Genomic DNA, 19698 nt, shown 5'->3' with positions numbered 1-19698 from the left:
TGGGAACCTGCCACAGCTGACCTTCTGGTGCTCATTTGACAAACCAGCTACAGGACACACAGTTCAGGAGTGTAACCATGGGTTGTTGTGCCCAGCAGTGTCCAGACAGACACTAGAGAAAGTGTGTGGTAGGCTGTTTGACTTCCAGAAGATGACAAGAGAGATGGTCCTACACACACCGTGAGAGGGGGATCTTGAGGAGCTAAGGATCAAGAAAATGAGAGGACGAGGAAGTTCGAAAGCTCACAGGCAGCCAGGCGGTAGTGGTGCACACCTTTAATCCCAGCACTTGGGAGGCAGAGGCAGGTGGATCTCGTGAGTTCGAGGCCAGCCTGGTGTACAGAGTGAGGCCAGGACAGCCAAGGCTAAGCAGAGAAAACAAACAAAAAACAAAAACAAAAACAAAAAAAGCTCACAGGCAAGCAACCTGTTTGTTTGGGAGTCATTTCCTTGTAAATTATCTACCACTTTTCAGACTAGAAACACCCAGTCTTGACTTTCAAGCTGATGCTTCCTCTTTGTTGGGGTTTTGATTTTTGAAGGCAGAAAGCTAGAGACAGTCCACTAACAAACTGTAGCTTACTCATCTTAGTAGGTTAGGTACCAAAGTCCAGGCTGTTTTATTTCTAACCCATATATAGCAAATATACAGAAGATTGCCAATACAAAGTTAAACACATCCAGATTTATTTACACAATGCTAAAGAAATTTTGCGTTTTATTTCCATTTTTGTGGGATTTCATTGTGGGTCTGGCTTTGCTGTGTAATTGACACAGGTCTTTGAAACTTGATAATCCCACGTCACATGCAGCGTTCTGTCCCACGCGGGCAGAAATCTGGAGTTGTCAGTGCACATGCAGTGGTGGTCACGATCCTGCTTTACACTTTCCCAGCCGGGGAAGGGGCCACATGCTCAGAAAGGGAACAGAAGACAAGAAGGGAGGACAACAGGCACATGGGGACCCTGAGCATTTCTGTGCATGAGGAGAAGGAGAATGCAGCCCAAACCCTCCTCCCTGGAGGCTCAAAACACAGGGAAGTGGCAGAACCACCAGGGGACAGGAAGTCACCTGACAACAGCTGAGGGCATGCTGAGGATGAGAACGGCACTGAAAATTCGGGGCATACCGATAAATCAGTAACTTGTACACTATACAGTTTATACATGTATATATGTACACACACACACACACACACACACACACACACAAAGGTACAGATTAGCTTGTGTTATTTCATATAAACAGATGCAGGGAATGTACCAGTGTGAAAAAGTGCACACAGCAAGTCCTTGGAGACAGTTTCAAGTTAATGCTCCAATTCTTATTGTTATAACACACGGAACCAAGAAATCAACCTGCACCTGCAGTTCAGTGATCCCACAGCAGCCTGCACCTGCGGAAGCGGTGGCCGATGGGACAGAAAGTCTGGCACCTGCTTGCCAACTCTGGGCTTCCCTGTCACTACATCATATGGCAAATCTCAAACTTTGGTTTTGCTCCAAAAGACATTAAGTTCATGTTACTTTTCCCTCTGGTAGGCAAGTGATGGAAAAGCAAGAAGCCTGTGCATCCACCCTATTTTAGCAACCCTGCTGAATGTGGAGAGGGCTGTGCTGACAAGCTGACAAGCTAAGTGAATGAGCCCTTTGCTACTGTGCATAAGGGGCAGGGCTATCCAGAGCACTGGAGGAAAGAGATTCTCTACCTATATGGTTTATTTGCAAGGCAATAAAATGAGTGACGCCATGCCAGCCCTTTTACTGGGGGGCTTGTTGGAATGGCCCTGTGCCCCTCTCAGCATTCTGGTATCCTGGCAAAGCGGTGGTTCGGTATTGTATGCCCAGCTATGGTTTATAGGCTCCACCAATAAAGGAGCTGAGGGTGGCCCATACTGTTACACTGCTGGAAAGGGAAGGCGAGGGGACAGGCATGGACAGGAAGGGACCAGAGGTAAGCCTGAGTACGGGTCTGCACACCAGAATGCCAGCTCCAAGGCTCAGTTGTCAAGACTGACAAAGCTCCTGAGCCCACCCTGCGGCTGCTCCAAGGCCCTCTGAACAGTTTTCCATTCACTTCGCCATGAATTCACTCTGCTTCACAGTGTAGGACCATCTAGCCATGGCCTTGGGTCACAGGAAAACTCCAAGCCCCTAGGGTCTCAGGCAAAAGAAAAAAAAAAAAAAAAACACTTTGGATTTAAAACTCAGGCCACTATGGACTTTGTAATATGTCTGATCTATCTAGCAAATGCTGAATGTCACTGCTCCTGTGTCTGTCTCTAGAATCAATCCCCTGTGCCACCACAATGCTAAGAATAATGGTATGGTCACCAATGATGATGCTCCAAGGCTGAGCAGGACAAACCAAACAATTTTTTTTTTTTTTTTTAATAGCTTAAAGAGCTTAAAGCTCTGGCTGGGATTGCACATTTGTGAGTGACTGATTCTGAAAGCTATTGTAGGGTCAGTCCCAAGCCAACAGAGGCAGCAAGCTAGGGGTAGAAGCCAAAGGGCAGCAAGGAGGACTCAACCCCAGAGACTCAGTCCTGTGTGCCCTGACAGTGACCAACCACCGAGGCAGAGGCGGTGCTCCAGATGCCCGTTGCTTTTTATTTCAGCTATGAAGTAGGGGAATAAGATTTTGTTTTCCAAAAAGAAAACAAAAAGATGCCAAATAATGGCTCTGAAAGAAATGCCACTGGTCAATATCCTCAAACCCAGCGAGTCACCTAAGAGCGCTCTGCTGCAAGTCAGCAGCTTCCTGCAGAACTGTGCCTCAGAGCTCTGAAGACCCTGGGCAACAGACTCAACTTTGGCTCCTGAGCTGGACGGCAAGAACAGCGCTGTGCTCAAAAGGGAAATGCAAGCGAAGACTGCCAAGTCCTACAGAAGTCCCGGAAGCCATCAGAGGCAGAGGGCCCTAGTCCTTGATGGTTAGAGATGGGCATTAAGTCCATCTGGACACCAGCGATGACCACCACACATTGGTTTATCTAGCCTCATCAACCCGGGGATGTGCTGAGACAGACAGCGTGTGCTGGAGACAGGTCTTTCCCCTTAGGCGGGAGGTGAGGGTAGACAGAAACCTGGGAAATTTATGAGCTGGTCTATCTTTGGAATTACTTTTAAGTTTTATAATCATTACGAAATGAATAAGCTAAAAGACCAGAGCACTCTGCCGCTAACAAATGTTCTCTTCAGAGACGGCCCGGACTTCATTTCCTAGCTGAAGTGCCATGACTCATTAAGCTGCAAGTCATCGTCTCTACAAGGCTCCATCGACTTCCCCCCCTCTTTCCCTGCTGCTGTTTGTTCCTTCTCGGGAGGAGAGGAGTCAGCCATCTGCTCAGCATTCTGACAAACGTTAGTTTGGCACATATACTTTTCACTGACTTTCAAGCCACAAAATGAAGAAAGAGCAAAATGGTATCTCGTAAAGAATGTCCCAATGGGAGGAACCGAGAGACCACAGCAAGGACAGGGGGCCAGAGACCTACCACACCAGCTCCCTGCGCGGCTGCTGCCCAAGCTCTATTAAAACGAATCGGCACAGCTTTTTTTTTTAACCAGATGGCCACCCCCAAATCCACTGATCATATTCTATTATTTAATTTGAAAAAAAAAATCAGATAGAAACTGCCTTAAATTTAAACCATGAAAGCAGTGTATCTATCACACACGGCGTCATCTACAAGTGTGCCTTCAGTGGGGTTAGCCAAAGGTTTCGGCCAACAAATAACTCAGCAAAACCAGGGGAAGGGTGAGGAGGAGAGTCTGGTACTATAACTTTGATTTTTTTTTTTTTTCTTTTCAAAAAAGAGTCCATGAACCTGAAAACATTCCTAGTCCCAGTTCTATGAACAGTAGCAACTAGGAGGAAGGGACAAGCAGCTGCAGTGGTAAGCTCGACACAGGGAAAATGGAAGGCTGTGGCTGTCAGTCCTCAGGCTGCACTGTGCACTCGACGAGCTCCAGGGAAGGGATGGGGGAGCCTGGGTGGGCGGCCAGGCCTGCACCCCATCCTTGAGCAGGTTCACTGGCTTACACACAGCTTCAGAGAGCTCGGCGGCAGCCCGTGCACTGTCTTTAATAGGTGTTAGGTCTGGTCAGCTCTGTTCTCCCTCCTCCTTGCCCTCTAAGTTTTCCCGATTTAGTGTGTTGGAAGCACATGGTTTAAGTTAGTTGCCAAAGGGCAATTAACAAGGGTATTGCCTAATTAAAAGGGAAAAGGAAACCGCTGTGGCCGTGGTTGTGGTTGGGGCAGAGATGAGGTAGGCCAGCCGGTCTAGTGCGCAGCGTTCTTTGTTGCAGGGCTGTCCGCGGATGGGGAAAAGCTGGCCAGGCGGTGCCAGTCACTGCACCCTGTTTCCTTCAGTGAGGCTGCGTCCCATGACCAGCAGAGCGCACGGACAGCACCAGGTATGACGTGAGAGTTGAGCTGATGGTGGAGTTGGCGGATGCCCTGGGGTGGGCACCAGACAGAACACACAAGAGTGGGGGCAGTGAAAGAACCCCATTCAATTCCATTCAATCCCATTTCATTTCCCTCCGCACACAAACAAACCAACAGAAACCTAAAGCCCACACTTTTTTTTTTTTTTTTTTTACAAAAGACAGAACTTGAAACAAAAAGTTAAAGAATTTAAAATTTACCCCCATCAGAGCCAACCGTGAGATGCATCAGGGTCCCCACCCCCACCCTGCAGTCCTCAGTGTAGGTCCTTTGGGCTTGCATGGAAGCAGCGGAAACAGGGCTGGGTCCGATGCTATGGGAAATTAATTTCCGCAAGTCAGAGCCTCAGGGAGTGTAGGAGGTACTGAGGCTCCGTCCACTCGGTCCCAGCCCCTCTGAAGAGCTATTCCAGGAGGTCCTGAAAGACAGACACGTGCAATGTTACTGACAAACTGAAAGCCTATTTTGAAAGCAATCACCTACTTGCTCAGCTTGTCAGATCTTGAGGTCATTAAGGTGATGATTATTCAGGCTTATGCACAACGTGGTCCCAAATATATACACACACACACACACACACACACACACACACACACACACACATATATATACACACACACATATATATATATATATACATACATAGATATATACACAGACTTAAAATAGATTTACTTATTTTCATTTTGTATGTGTGGGTGTTTGGCCTGCATGTCTGTGCACCATGTGCACGCCTGGTACCTTTGGAGGCTAGAAGAGGGCATTGGGTTCCCTGGAACTAGAGTTTCAGACAGTTGTAAACCATCTTGTGCTTGCAGAGAGTGGAACCCGGGTCGTCTGGGAGAGCAGCCAGTGCTCTTAACCTCTGAGCCGTCTTTGCAGAGATTATCTTAATCACTAGTAGAAAACCAATTCTTTTCAAGACTTAAAAATTTCACCTGCCAGTGCTGGCGGACGCCTTTAATCCCAGCACTTGAGAGGTGGAGGCAGGCCAATCTTTGGGAGTTCCAGGCCAGCCTGGTCTACTAGACCTAGCACTAGTTCTAGGACAGCCAAGGCTCCACAAGCCCTGTCCCAAAAAACAAACAAACAAAAAGATTTAAATTGTTGCATAGTTTCTCAAGAAGAAAGTGTCTTACCTCATCTGAGTCATCGTGATAACCGCTTTTAGCGTGGGAGGCTGTATCCAGGGCCTCCACTCCATCCGCCTCTGCGTGCTGCTGTAGCACAGAATATCGGTGCACCAGGAACCTGGGGAGGGGACCTGGTTAGTTTCTGGAGCTGAGAGGGGAGTGTTTCTTATAGCATAGTTTTCCATACTCATGGCTGCACAGATATAATCTCCAGGGTCACCACGTTGACTACCTAGTTTCAGCCAAGAGAACTGGATCACATGGGCTGGGCTGACTTTGGGGGTTGGAGGCGGTTCCTCTGGCCCACTTCTGCATTTCTTACCTTCCGCCACAGACATATTTCTTCACGATGAGCACTCCTGCTACAACTGTGACCAGCATCAGTCCCACGATGGCCAGGATGATAGGGACAGAATTCGACTTGGAATTCTTGACAAAGGAAAACAGACAGACAGACGAGGTTAGACAGCCTGGGGCTGCATTCAAAGAGACTGCTCGTTTCTTTGAGTGACCTACAATCCAAAGCACTTAGTAAGGGTACGTCTCCACCCCCCAGGTGACAGGAGGCTAGCGCACACAGGTGCAGGAGGATCTGAGTGCCCACTGCCTGGAAGCTTTAGTTTAGGGTCTCAGTGTCAAAGTCCACAGTGGAGGCCTTGGCCACTGCCTCAAACCAGGGGTGTCCAGCCTTCTGACACTGCTCTTTAAAGCTCAAGCTTGAGAACGGCTCAGCTGAGTTACCAAAACAAACAAAATCGCATCAAGAATTCACATTTTAAATGAGTTTACAATTTTGAGTTGGGCCGCCTTCATAGCTAATCTTGGCTGTATGTAGCCATGGGTTGGACACGCCTGGAAGATGACTATGGTCGCCGTGACTGTTCCATGTCCCTTGTTTACAACCCCTGGAGCTTAAGGGTGGAGCAGGAAAGAAGACTGTGCGAATATGGGCTGAGTGGATCTTTGAAGCTGTGTGTCAGTACTCTTCCAGGCAGGCCATTCTGAGGTTACTAACTTCCGGCATGTTTCTACAGATAAGCCTAATCAGATTGCTGTTTGCATGTAACCTACCTGCTGCTGGGTAGGAGATAGGAAGTGTGTGTTTTCAGTGTATCCAAGAGGAGGCGGAGCTGGATTCTGGGACAAGCTGTGTCCCTGTGGGCGGGAGTCCTGTGCAATCACACACACACAAACACTCTGAGGACAGCCATCAGCAGTCCACGGCAGGGGTGTAGAGAAGGAGGAAGCTGCCCCCCTTGCAAATACACACACCCACACACTCTTCCCTCATTGCCTTGAGTCCCACCCTGGTCGGTGTCTCATCCCCTTGAACGGCAGGGAGAGGTTGCTGGACCCTCAGCCTCTCAGCCTCTCATTTACACCTTAGGAAGATGCCCCAGTGTATTTCCCGAGTCACTGCGGCCCTGTGCTCTCTACCAGGAGGCCTCCCTGGTTAGCTCATCCCCAGAGCTCCACCAGAGACAGAGCAGCACCACACTTTCTATGGTTGATCTGAGGTAGTCCACCATGGCCACACTCCAGTCTCTACCTGCTGCGTGCGTGCGAGTCAGCACAACAGTCCTACCTACTGTGTGTGCATGAATCTCCAGTCCAAGGTCCTCTGTCATCTTTTTCCCCAGAGGCTTGTTTGTTTTTAAATATTTTTATTTGTAAGGTGTGTGTGTGTGTGTGTGTGGGCTCAGTACCTACAGAATCTAGAAGAAGGTGCCACATCCCTGGGAGCTACCTGACATGGGTGCTGGCAAGCAAACCAGGGTCCTGTGAAAAAGCACTATGAACCATTGAGGCATCTCTCTAGCCCCATCTGTTTTGGAGATAGTGTCTCATGTAGCCCAGGTTGACCTCAAACTAGTTATGTAGCCACAGATAACCTTGAACTTCTGATCCTCCTGCTCCCAAGCGTTCGGGTTACAGGTGTGCATCATTACGGTTGTTTATGTCTTGCTGGGGATCGAAGTCAGGGCTTCGTGTATACAAGGCAAATACTCTACCCATCAAGCTATAGTACCTAGCTCTGCCCTTTCTATTCTAAAACCTTTGACTACCATGTAATAAATGCACATATCAGCAGGTGACAGCAAGGGATAGTTCAACATGTGTATCCCTCACACACAGCACAACTCTTAAGTCTTTTTTTTTTTTTTTTTTTTTCTGAATGACTCTGGGCCTCAGAAGCTCTACAACTTCTTGTAAGACTTTTATAACTTTACACAATACCATTTCCCCCCAGACACACACCAGCTCTTAGCAGGATGAGCTTGTCATTCAGGTACATGATGGGTCCTCCATCCTGACAGCTTCCTGTGCAGAGTTCTGTAGGAGCATCGTGGCCATCCCATATTGGTTCCACAGTGTAACGGATTTTTCCTGGCAGAATGTTGAAATCCCACCTGTACCCAGAAACTAGATTTGCTTTCAACGTACCTGCTTCTTGGGGTTCAAGAAATTGCTTGTGCATTTCTTTTTCAAGTCTTTTACTTCTCGGGCTGGGTTCATTCCCCCTTGGCATCTGTCTCCTGGGATTTTCCGGTACCTGAAGGGCAGAGGAGCTCTGTCAGAGGCTGGCAGTGGCTGTGTTGGTATCTGGGGAGAGGCATGGCGTCAGCAGCCAGGGCCTCTTGGCTGCAGTGCACCCGACCACTGCTTTATAGGACTTGCGCCAGCCTGTCTAGGCTGTGAGGTGTATGGAGCCACAAAGAAGCACGTTTGTCAAAGTCTTCCAAAATCTGTCTTCAGCTGCAGCTGTGGCAGAGGTGGGCTTGAGCCCAGCATGGCAAATGGGAAGCAGTAGTAAGACTAGGTGTAGGCAGGCTGCCAATAACGCAGATAGGAGATGCCTGTCATCAAATTGGGCTCGAAGCTCACCTCAGTGAAGACAAGCTCTACAGAGCAGCAGAGAAGCCAAAGAGCTGCTCGCAGGCTAAGCCGAGCAACAGAGAAGACATGATAAATGTCTGTATTAATGTGCAAGAAGCATCACACACACATACCACACAGACACACACGGCACCACATAGACACCCCACACACACAGAGCACACTCACACATCGCCACAACACACACACACATACCACACAGACACACACACAGACCACACACAGAGCACACTCACACATCGCCACAACACACACACACATACCACACAGACACACACGGCACCACATAGACACCCCACACACACAGACCACACACAGAGCACACTCACACATCGCCACAACACACACACACATACCACACAGACACACACGGCACCACATAGACACCCCACATACTTGTGTACATCACATATCATCACATACACACACACACCACATATACACTCCATACACATAACCACACACACCACACAGTACATACGACATACACCACACACACTACGTACATATACCACACATCCCACATATATACAACATACATCAGATAAATGTATTAATGTGCAAGAAGCATCAAACACCACCTACACCGTACATACCAAATATACACAATATATATGTATACATACCATACACACACACACACACACACACACACACACACACACACTACACACATACATACTATATATACACACACCATACCACACAGACACCAAAATGTCTCAGAGAAGGGAGAAAAGGAAGGAAGAGAAAGGGGTGAGAAAAGAATATTTTTCTTTTTCTTTAGCAGAACACAAGGATGTATTCCTGAGTTCTTACCTCTTTCCAGAAAACAAGATTTGAAAACTGCAGAAAGTGCTTGTCTCTAGGAAACCAAGGGAATCTGAACTCATCTCCAGCTTCACGCGCTTTTAGCTCTACCTTTAAGGGACCTTAAAGGTCCCGATTGTGGGGTCACACAGCTGCTGCTCACCAGCTTAGCTGTAGCACTTCTGAAGCACGGGCCATGACAATCACAGTTGCCTGCATTCATGTTCTAGGACTTTTGTTTTTGAGACAGGTTCTCACTACGTCGCTCTGGCTGTCCTAGGAACTCACTAGGTAGACCAGGTTGGCTTTGAACCCAGAGATCGGCCTGCCTCTGCTTCCCAAGTGCTGGGATTAAAGGCATGCACCTCCACACCTGCCAATTTTCTGGGATTTACATGGCCACTTTCGGTGAAAACACAACTCAAGCAGCTATGCAAGTGACTTTTGAATAATCCTCCACAATTCAACGGGTCACCTTCTGACATTAAAGGACCCCAAACCCTCCAAACTGAGACTATGGAACAGCATTTCGAAGCTTGTATCTGCCCTGTGAGCCACTACGAAGATAATCTGGTGTGCCCAACACTGACCCTCTCGTGCATCACAGTTACTCATGCCTACGTAAGGCTCTTCTCCCTCCCTTTCTAGCACAGCAAGTCTGGCTAGCATGGAGCTAGTGTGTGGAACAGACTGCGGCTGAACTTAAGGTGACCCTCCCCTCTCACCCCCCAGCTTAAGTGCTGGGTTACAGGCATGCACTGCCCCATCCAGTTTCATCCTGTTCCTTATCGCACAAATGTCGCTAAACCCTATCCTTAGGACATCAGGCTTAAAACTTGTTCTCAGGGTTCCATAAGCTTGGCCACCTTATCAGGAAGTCCTGATTTGCAAATGCACCGTTTTGTTGACTGAAATGCTGTGAGGTAGGCAGGATGGCCATGGACCCAGGGCTGGAGGTGGCGAGGACACTGTCTATGGGGGTGTTTTGTGCAGTTTCAGGGCCTCACAGCTTTAGCATTTCTGTGTGTCGCTGTCAGACTGCACCCAAAACCGTGACCTGGAGAAAGCTCATTAACAAGTAGCAGGCATCAGAGAGGGGAGTCCATCCAGGGGGAGAGCTGCTGAGGCTTCCGAGGAGGCCATTTGAATAAAAGATTAATTAAAAGGGAGAAACTCAGCTTCTCAGTTGCACTGAAGTGAACAGTCCCATGAGGCCAATGGCTGCCATGTGGATATGGCAGAAGACAGAACAGTCCATCACAGAAAGTCTACTACTGGTGCCATCATGAACATTGAGACCTGGGTGGAGATCAGCTGCTTTGGCTCAAGGAGTGAGGATTGTGCCACGGAGAGGTCATCTTACCCATTTGTCGTCAGGTGCTCTTCCTTGCCGTACAGGCAGAACTCTAATTCGTGCCCTTTCAGTTCTGGCTGCTCCACGCACTCTGAGGCATTTTCTGGGCGGAAGTAGCCGAAGTCACTGCAAGAATCAACAATAAGGACACTTTTGAAGTTGCCTGCCTGCAAGCAGCACGAGACTGGTAGTCAAGTGGACGGCTGACATTCCCACTGAGGATGGCCCAACTGAGGGGGAAATAGCTGCTGGGAACGGGTTGGGAATGCTATGGACTCTTTGCAGGTCCTTGCTAGTCTTAAGCAACTCCCAAAGGCCCCTGTGTAGTCCCCAGTGAGGTGACAGCCCAGTGGAAGGATGGCAGGCACCCAGGGGTGCCTGTCACTTTGTGGCCACAGACCCGGGAAGGCAGAGTCTGGCCAGGGCTTTTCTGCCACAGCTTTCCCTTTGTAAGTTGGTGATCTTGGGGATTTACCAAAGTGCCAGGAAGAAAGCAGTCCCTTAGGAGACGCCACAGAGCAGTTTACTGAGGAGGAAAGATGAACATCCTATGGGCAAGGCCAAGGTGACATACGAATGTGCATACATGTCCACACCCATGCATGTGGGTATGGAGGCCAAAGGTCAATGTCATGTGTCTTCCTCTACGGCTCTCCCTCTTATTTTTTGAGACTGGGTCTCTCACTGACTGACTAGAAAGGCAGGCCAGAGAACTCCAGATCTGCCTGTATCTCCCCACCCCTAACACTGAAGTTGCAGATGTGTGCCACCAAGCCTTGCTGAGGGCCAGAATTCATGTTCTCACACGTGCCCAGCAATCACTCTAGCCATGGGTCCACTCCCTGCCTCCACCTTCCATCATCCCACCCCTGTGTGGTACCTCTCATCCACCCTCCCATGAAATAAGGTCCTGCCTCTCCTCCAAGGCTGATGCTATACAAGCATCTGTGTTTTGGTCCTGCTTTTCCAACCATCCTGGGTCCTTGTGCCACAGAGAGAATGAGAAAGGACAGCCAATCTCCCCCACTTGTTAGTGTCTTCTCATGTGTCTGTCCTGGAAATGCCCCCCTTATCTTTTCTATTGGGCAAATACCTACCCCCTTTGCCTTCCCATCTCTCCCTCTCTCTTGGGATTGAACTCAGGGCTTGCTATGCTCACCAAGTGCTCTAACTCAGAGCTATAGCCTGTCTCTAGCCATATTGCTTATGAGGATACTTTTAATTACTTTATTTTGCCTATTTAGATTACACACACACAGTGCTGTAGAACTAACCCTTACATGTGTTAGGCAAACATTTCACCACTAAACTATATCTCTAGCTCCTCATTTATTTTTTTATGTCATGTATTTTGGCTTCAACACCCTCTGCATCCTTGGAAATGTATGTCTAAGGCTCCACAAAGCTTACTGGTCATCAAACTTATCATTTTCTCCTCTGTTGCAATTCCTCATCAATTCCACATCTGTCCAAACAGTGCCTTTTTCCCCACCACCTGAAAGGGAAATTTAGCTAGACTGTCTTCTACTTGCACTCCAATCCATATTTTTCTTTTTTCAAATGTAGCCTAGAAGGCCTGGGACACACTACGTAGATTAGGCTAGCCTGTAGTTCATGGGGATCTGCCTGACTTTGTCTTTCGAGTGGTTCTTTTTTGTGACTACCCTGACTGCTCACAGCCTTCCTTGATGTGCTGCTGGGTGTCTAAGCCCACAACAGTCTACTGGCTTCTATGACCCGCTTCCTTCCTGAGCGCACAGAGGCAGATGCCACCACTCATCGACACTGAGCTTAATGCCACCTCAACAAGGCCTTCTGAGATCTCCTTCCTTTCAGCTACTTACTCTGTGTGTGTGTGTGTGTGTGTGTGTGTGTGTGTGAGTGTGAGTGTGAGAGAGAGAGAGAGAGAGAGAGAGAGAGAGAGAGAGAGAGAGAGAGAGACAGAGACAGAGACAGAGACAGAGACAGAGACAGAGACAGAGACAGACAGACTCTGGTGAGGGAAAAAGAGGCTTTCAAGTGGTGCTGTCTGTCTTAGACACTAAAGGCCCAGGTGTGGGGCCCAGTAGGCAATGAGGAAACAGTCTCACAACCAAATGCTCTGCAGGACCTCAGACCATTGGGAAACAACATTGCCCCAGGGAGAAAGGCCACCGCCTGTGATGTCAAGGGCAGGACAACCCTTCAGAGCAACCTCAGGCTTGACTGTCAGCCAAAGGTGAGCAGACCGGAGTGTTTCCTGTGGACATGAAGATGGGAGGAGCCACAGCCATGAGGGTCAGACCTGCAATTCCTTCAGACCTGCATTTTGCTGTCACTTGCAGTTCAGGGGACTATGACAAGGGGGACAAGAGCACTATCTGCCGCCTTTGCCCAAGAGCTTTAGGACCCGCTTTTGCTTCCTGTACCTGTCACAAGCAGCACGTTCTTCTGTGCAGGGTGAAGCAGCACTTACTTGCCCCAAATTCCCTCATTAAGTGCCACCGGCCTCTCATAGCAACCAATACCAGACCAAGTAAGTAATTCTCCATCCCTGATGGTCCCAAACTCTAGGAGGTACACCCTTGTGGCCTCTAAACCTCAGTGAGACCTCAGCACTATGAACATACTGATGCCACCTCCAGTATCAGGCCCAAACCACCAACCCTCAATCCTCAGTCTTGCACGTGATGCAAAGCCTACTATCTTCCAGGAGGCTGCCTGCCAGGCTCCATTTCCTCCCTGCCCCTGAGCCACTTTTCCTGTTGGTTTTGGCTTATTTTGTAGACTAGCCTCCCTCAAACCCTTCCTATTTTACAATTTTTCTTGGTTTTTCGAGACAGAGTTTCTCTGTGTAACAGCTCTGGCTGTCCTGGACTCTCTTGGTAGACCAGGCTGGTCTTGAACTCTCAGTGCTGGGATTAAAGATGTGTGCCACCACACCTGGCCTTAAAACTTTTTTTCGAGACAGGCTCTCATGTGTCTCAGGCTATTACTGAAGTGCCTCTACCTCCCAGGTGCTAGGATTATTAGCATGACCCAAAACACATAGTTTACTTGATGCTGGGGACTGAGCTCAGGCTCCGTGCACGCTAGGTGCACGCTCTGCCACCTGCCCTACACACCCGCACCATCGTCATCTTATAAAGTTTCTGTCCTTCATGTCCAAGTCATTATCTCTAAGGTTGGTCACTGCTGTGTCCAACAACTACCTAGCATGATAAACTGATCTGTTGGATGTCAGCCATGCTTGCTCCCCTTTCTCTGTGCTTCACATTTGTGGACAACGGGCAGGAGCTGTTCTACCTGGGGGAAGGGATTTTTTTTTTAGCTCCCCAAGTGTGGGACAGGGGCTGACAGAGGGCTCTGAGGAATGCTGATACCAGAGGAAGTCCTCCAGGGAACAGGGACAGACGGACGGCTGCTTGGCCACAATGTAGTCTCGACCATTCTGACAGACGGACGACTTTCGTAGCCGTAGAAACTGTTCTTTGTAGCCCAGAATGCAGCCATCTTTGTAATCTCCAGGGTCTGTGGAGTGTGCCAGCCATGTGGTGTAGTCTTCTTCTTCGCCTGAAGGGACAGACAGAATGTTCTGGAGTCGAACAGCACACAGCCCACCCACGAGAGGGAGAGAGAGGCAGCTGTTGGGCTAAGGGAAGGGGAGGGCGAGGCAGGTGGGGATGTCTGATTCAATGTTTTGCTTCAGTTTGGAGCTGCGAACTCGAAATCACTGTAGCCTAGAACCTACTAGAAGCTGCACTTTCTCATAGCACAGGAAGACACACTCCACCCTGCCTTCTTGGGGTTGGGGGTGGGGAGAAGCTTTGCTTTGAAGTGAGGCTGCATAGGGAGGGAGCACTAGGGTCTTTCCAGACCCAGAGGCTGCTGTCTGCCCTGATGGCCTGGGTCATGCTTCCATTTCAGGGCCCTTTGTTTAGTGTAAGTCACGAACAAGAGGCTGGGCTCTATGTTACCACACACACTTGGCTTCAAGCAGAAGGGAAAATGGTCTCTTCCCAGCTTTTCTCTAGAACCCACTGTTGACATCTGCTTCTGGTTTAGCGTTCCACATCATCTACTCCTAGGGAAATACTCAGTTTGGAATTAAAGAGTGTTGCCTAGATTTTTATCTTTTGGGACTTGAAGACCAAGTGCTGAGGCAGCCTGCTGGGAGCAGGTGCCTAACAGATGCTTTCATAGTCTTTAAGCCTGAGAGATAATGCAGTGTCCCTGCTGGGTAAACGCTGAGCCAGCTCCCTCCAGATTCTTTAAGGCGGTCAGCAGACAAGGACCCTCAGGCATTCCATCACACTGAAATGCCTCAGAGAAAGGCAAGTCCCCGCTGAGAGGCCTGCATCACAGGAGCCACAGGGTTAACAGAGGAACGCCTGACTCAAACTTTAAGCCCTTGATTGTATGGTGCGAACATGTGAACACAGAGCAACTCCCTCCAGCGTTTTCTTTTAGTCTACATCTTTCTCACTAAGGTACTATGGCACTTCTTGTGGGTTTGCATGTGACACTCTGGGTGCGCCATGGGCTGGATGCTTTCTTCCTGAGGTCTTTCACACCTGCCCAGTGACCATTCTAGAGCCTCAGCTGGGACTCACAGTCAAGCCAAACCTCCATGTGGAACTCCAGTGTTTCGCAGTGACAGGAGCAAAGAGAGGTCCCTTTGAACACTTCCCTCACAAAGCTCACTTTCTACAGTCCCCCGCACTGTCTAGAGAGGGCAACCCCCCCAAATATCACAAAATAATTTTAGACAAACACATACATGTACTATTCTTACAGACCAGGAGAATGGCTGGTAAAACGTACGGAAGATCCTTCCTGCAGTGCAAAGCTACACTGTCCTGAACGGCAGCTCTCGCCCCCCCCCCCCCCGTGCCTCCCATCCCCCACCCACCCCATGTAGCAGGTCTGAATAGAGATTTGCCAGGGATGTTGGCTTAGAAGAAAAAGGAAAAAAAAAAAAACCAAACTATCTCAATAATCTTTCATATCGCTAACATGTTGAAATGATAATATTTTGGACATGGATAGATAATTCTACCATGAAGATGCACTTCACCTATTTTATAATGTAGCTGACAGAATAACTTAAATTGCACAGATACCCCCTGTATTGCTGGCCCCAGGACTGCTTCTCTGTCCCATTGCTGGATTGCCTACACAGAACATCCTCTAGACGCCTTTCATATGCATATGAATTTGATTATCCCAGTTGAAAGAGGTTCCTCTGAATGGGCCAATTGGGAAAAGGCATTTTCAGATTTCTGGTGAGAAATTCTGAAGGAGACACTCACAATTCCGCTCTAGGATGTCTTTGAAGTCCACCGTGTAGGACACCCACTGGCGGCTGATGAAGGACTCCGTGAACCCCCAGATGCTGATGTTCATGGACCTGGCTCCAGGCTCCGAAGCGAGCCCGGTGAAGTAGACAGCCTCCTGTGTGAACACGTAGCTTTGCCAGCACTGGCCTTCATCTGTGGAGAACCTGAAAGCAGAGTTGGGGGGATCATGACGGAGGACCAGCATGTGCTGGTAGCATCAGGAACGCAGCCTAGGTGTTTCATCTCCAGCCAGAGGAAACCTTTGTAAGTAGAGGATGACTTAACAGTCTGACAACTACTTTAATTTCCAGAATCTCTAGTAAACAGGATATGAGAAAGGATTCACTCATAGAACGCATGGGAGAAAATACCTCTTTCAAAGGAAAAGAGAGTAGTGAACCAGGTAAAAACGAGTTTCTAAATTAATAGAAACTTAGATCAAATGGAAATATGTCACATTATTTTATAACATTTGTAATTAAGTCATTTCTAACTCAGAGTGCTTGGGTATTTCTACAGTTTTCAGGGTTGGAGAAAGAAGATCAATATTTTTCATTTAGCAGTGTGTGTGTGTGTAGGGCAAGAGGACAGCTAGCCGGAGTGGGAGGGACTGTTTTTCCCTCCGCCTTGTGCATCCTGGGTATTGAGTTCTGACCATCAGGCTTGACAGCAAACACCTTTATCTGCTTAGTCATCTTGCTGGCCCCCCAAAAATTAGTTTTAAAAAATGATAAAATACATAGCTGGGAGCAGTCAGAGGGAGAAGCAGGGGCATCTAATCTGGCTCCCTGTGAGAGCCTTTCCAGAGTCTGCAGAATCTAATAATGCAAATCAGGGTCCACGGCTCTCTCTGCAGTAAGCCCAAGAGCTTCCCCATCACTGCCCTCTCTGCAGACAATGTGCGGGGAGTGAGAGCATGCATACTTAATCACATTGATAGGCCGGCTGCCGTGCTCAACGGCCACAATGATGCCTCCCGAGTCCAGGATGGTGTAATAGTGGGGTCCTTCCAGCATCTTTGCCCAGGAGTAGCCCCCATCGTCTGAGATGTACACATCTGGGACCATCACCGAGATGGCATCGCCCACACTACCTGCAAAGTAATTGACCATTAGCACGCATTAGCAACACAGCAGAGAGGACTTACAGACAAAAGAAAACTTGCGAGTGTACTGTATTTTTCATTAGGCCTGTTGCTGTAAAACGAAGGCTATCGAATCTTGGGTGGTGTTCTTACCAATGAGAGTCTATTAAAAACCCAAAGCTTTGTATGCTACAGGAAATTCTGTCCAAGGACCATGTTCTAGTAATCTTCGGCTGCACATGTGACACAGCCTAGCATTGTCTCAGGGAATCTCAAGTTGAGCGACTGCCCAGGTCAGATTGGCCTACACCCACAATTGTGAGAAATTGTCTTGATTAATGATTGATAAGGGAGGGCCCAGCCCACTGTGGGCGGGATCAGTCCTCTGGGAAGGTAGTCTTGAGTTGTATAAGAAAGTTAGCTGAGAGGGAGCCAGGGAAAAAAACCAACAAACAGGCTCCTCCATGGTCCCTGCCCTGACTTCCCTTAGCGATGAACTGTGTGATCTGAAGTATAAGATGAAATAAATCCTGTCCTCCTTAAGCTGCATTTGGTCACAGTGGGTTATCACAGCAACAGAAAGGTAACTGGAACAAAACACAAAAGCCACCTACAGTGGCTTTGCAGGGGAGGTGCTCAAGGGCGGTGCGGTCTCCCTGTGATTCTAGGTAGCCTCTGTCCACAATGGTGAGAGGTGGGGCTCCTTACCATGAGCGATGACTATGCCCACGGCATTGGGCTCTGACAGCGGGACCATCGGGACATTTAGCTTCTGGGAGATGCTGTAAGAAGCATGAATATGAAGGCTGCACTGTGAAAAGAAACCAAAGCCCAGATTAAAACCCAAGGCATGACGTCTTTACTCATTTCACAGAGCCTCCCAATAAAACTTTGAATTTAACTCAAACCTCAGTGGGATGACGTTTAAAAAAGAAAAGACTGTGGTAAAATTCATTTCGTAAAATGTCCTATGTGGCTTTTTAAGCATAGCATTGAGCATATTCTCACTTAGCCACCTCTTCTCATCTTGTAAAACCAAAACCAGCACTTTTAAAGCAACAAGTCTCTGCTTCTGTCTCCTTATAGCCCGAGAAGCCACTATTCTACTCTGTCTCTCTAGCTCTGACTACTCTAGGGTCCCTCTTAGAAATGAAATCACAGAGAATTATAAAAACCATCATTTTGATAATATAAATGTATGTGTAAAAAATAAAAAAAAATGTTTAATTAAAAAAAAAAAAAAGAAAAAGTCATCATTCTGTAATGGGCTCATTTCACTTACAACAGTATCCTCAGGGTTGACCTATATTATAGCATTTGTCAGAATTCCCTTCCTTTATAAGGCTAAGTAATACTCCATTTTGGGTGGGGGTGGAGAAGTGTACACTATATTTTCTTAACCCATTCAACTATTGATGGAGTTGCTTCCACTTCCTTGGCTACTGTAAATACTGTCGGTCCACATATTGAACCAACAGTTTTACACATATTAGGCAAGTTCTCTACAACTGAGACACATCCCTAATCCTTATCTTAACACTGAATGCATTTCCTATATGATTAGAAATAAGACAAAGGTGCTTTGTCTCTACTTTTGTTCATTACTGTGGTGGAAGTCCTGGATAGAACAATGACAATAATAGTTTCTCAAAACCTAGAAAAAAGGATTTCAGATATTTACCCCATACAGAATGGATGATGTTTGAGAAAGAGATATTAATCTTGATTTGAACATTATACAATGTTTACATATGTTAAAATACATGTTTTGTAAAAAATCTAACTTTTTTTGATTTATGTATCTGAAAACAACTTTTAAAAATGAATTACTTAGCTAAGAATAGGTTTGGTCAAGGAAGTGAATGATTTGTGTGGTAGGAACTACAAATCACTGTGAAAGAAGACGCAGACGCGAACAGGCAGGAAGGAACTCTAAGACTACAAGAGTGTCTACACTCCCCAAAGTGAGCTACAGACTTCACCTGCTGCTGTGATGGGCTGGGGATGCAAAGCTGGAAGTTTAAAGTGAGACTAGGCTAGAGGAGCAAGGCCCTGTCTCAAAAAAATCAAAACAAAATGGGGGGAATAAAAGACAAAAATTTTTGATGGCATTTTCCCAGGAAATGGTGAGAAAATCCTAAAATTTATATGGAACCCTCAGAGACTGTGAAATAAAAAGGAACAAGTGAATAAAAACAATAAAATAAAAAAGTGAATAAAAACAAGTGAATAAAAACAAGTGAATAAAAAGGAACAAGGAGGAAGCAGGTCTCGCTATCTGTAGCGTGCAGCGAAGCTACAGTCACCCAAACATCGTTATGTTGCCATAAGAGCAAACATACAGGCCAATGGAACAGACAGAAATCCATGCATGTATGGCCAATTAATATTTGACAAAGGTATCGAGAGCACGTGAGAAAATGACAACTCCAAGAAATGCTGCTGGAGAACCTAGATGTCTACATGCAAAACAAGGATCTGAATTCTGACTTCATGTTGTTTACAAAAATTCACCCTAACTTAGACTTGAATGTAAGACTAGAAAGTCAAATACTGTCAGAAAACATGGGAGAAAGCTTCTTGACATAGTGTAGGCAATAACCCTGGATATGACCCTAAGAACACACACAACAAAAACCAAACATG

The 19698-nt window shown here is 47.5% G+C and overlaps 1 protein-coding gene across 4 annotated transcripts in view; it reads right to left on the bottom strand.

Annotated features, from left to right (window-relative positions):
* Positions 1-4526: 4526 nt before the first annotated feature.
* Sort1 (sortilin 1) overlaps positions 4527-19698 on the bottom strand; it is a 72948-nt gene continuing 57776 nt past the window's right edge. For 2 of the 4 annotated variants that reach the window (XM_051165475.1, XM_051165476.1), the window contains exons 12-21: positions 17761-17863; positions 16893-17061; positions 15942-16132; positions 14013-14202; positions 10660-10776; positions 8034-8142; positions 6660-6758; positions 5911-6017; positions 5595-5706; positions 4527-4873 (exon numbers count right to left, since the gene is read on the bottom strand). In XM_051165475.1, coding sequence (XP_051021432.1) covers positions 4859-4873; positions 5595-5706; positions 5911-6017; positions 6660-6758; positions 8034-8142; positions 10660-10776; positions 14013-14202; positions 15942-16132; positions 16893-17061; positions 17761-17863 — 1212 coding nt within the window. In that variant the 3' untranslated portion in view covers positions 4527-4858. The remainder of the gene's footprint in view (positions 4874-5594; positions 5707-5910; positions 6018-6659; positions 6759-8033; positions 8143-10659; positions 10777-14012; positions 14203-15941; positions 16133-16892; positions 17062-17760; positions 17864-19698) is intronic. The other 2 variants (XM_051165477.1, XM_051165478.1) reach the window with 1 other exon arrangement.

The sequence above is a fragment of the Acomys russatus genome, chromosome 23 (assembly GCF_903995435.1).
Source record: "Acomys russatus chromosome 23, mAcoRus1.1, whole genome shotgun sequence".
Lineage (NCBI taxonomy): Eukaryota > Metazoa > Chordata > Mammalia > Rodentia > Muridae > Acomys > Acomys russatus.
The sequence above is the reverse complement of the archived record's forward strand: the minus strand, read 5'-3'. Positions and strand labels throughout refer to the sequence as shown.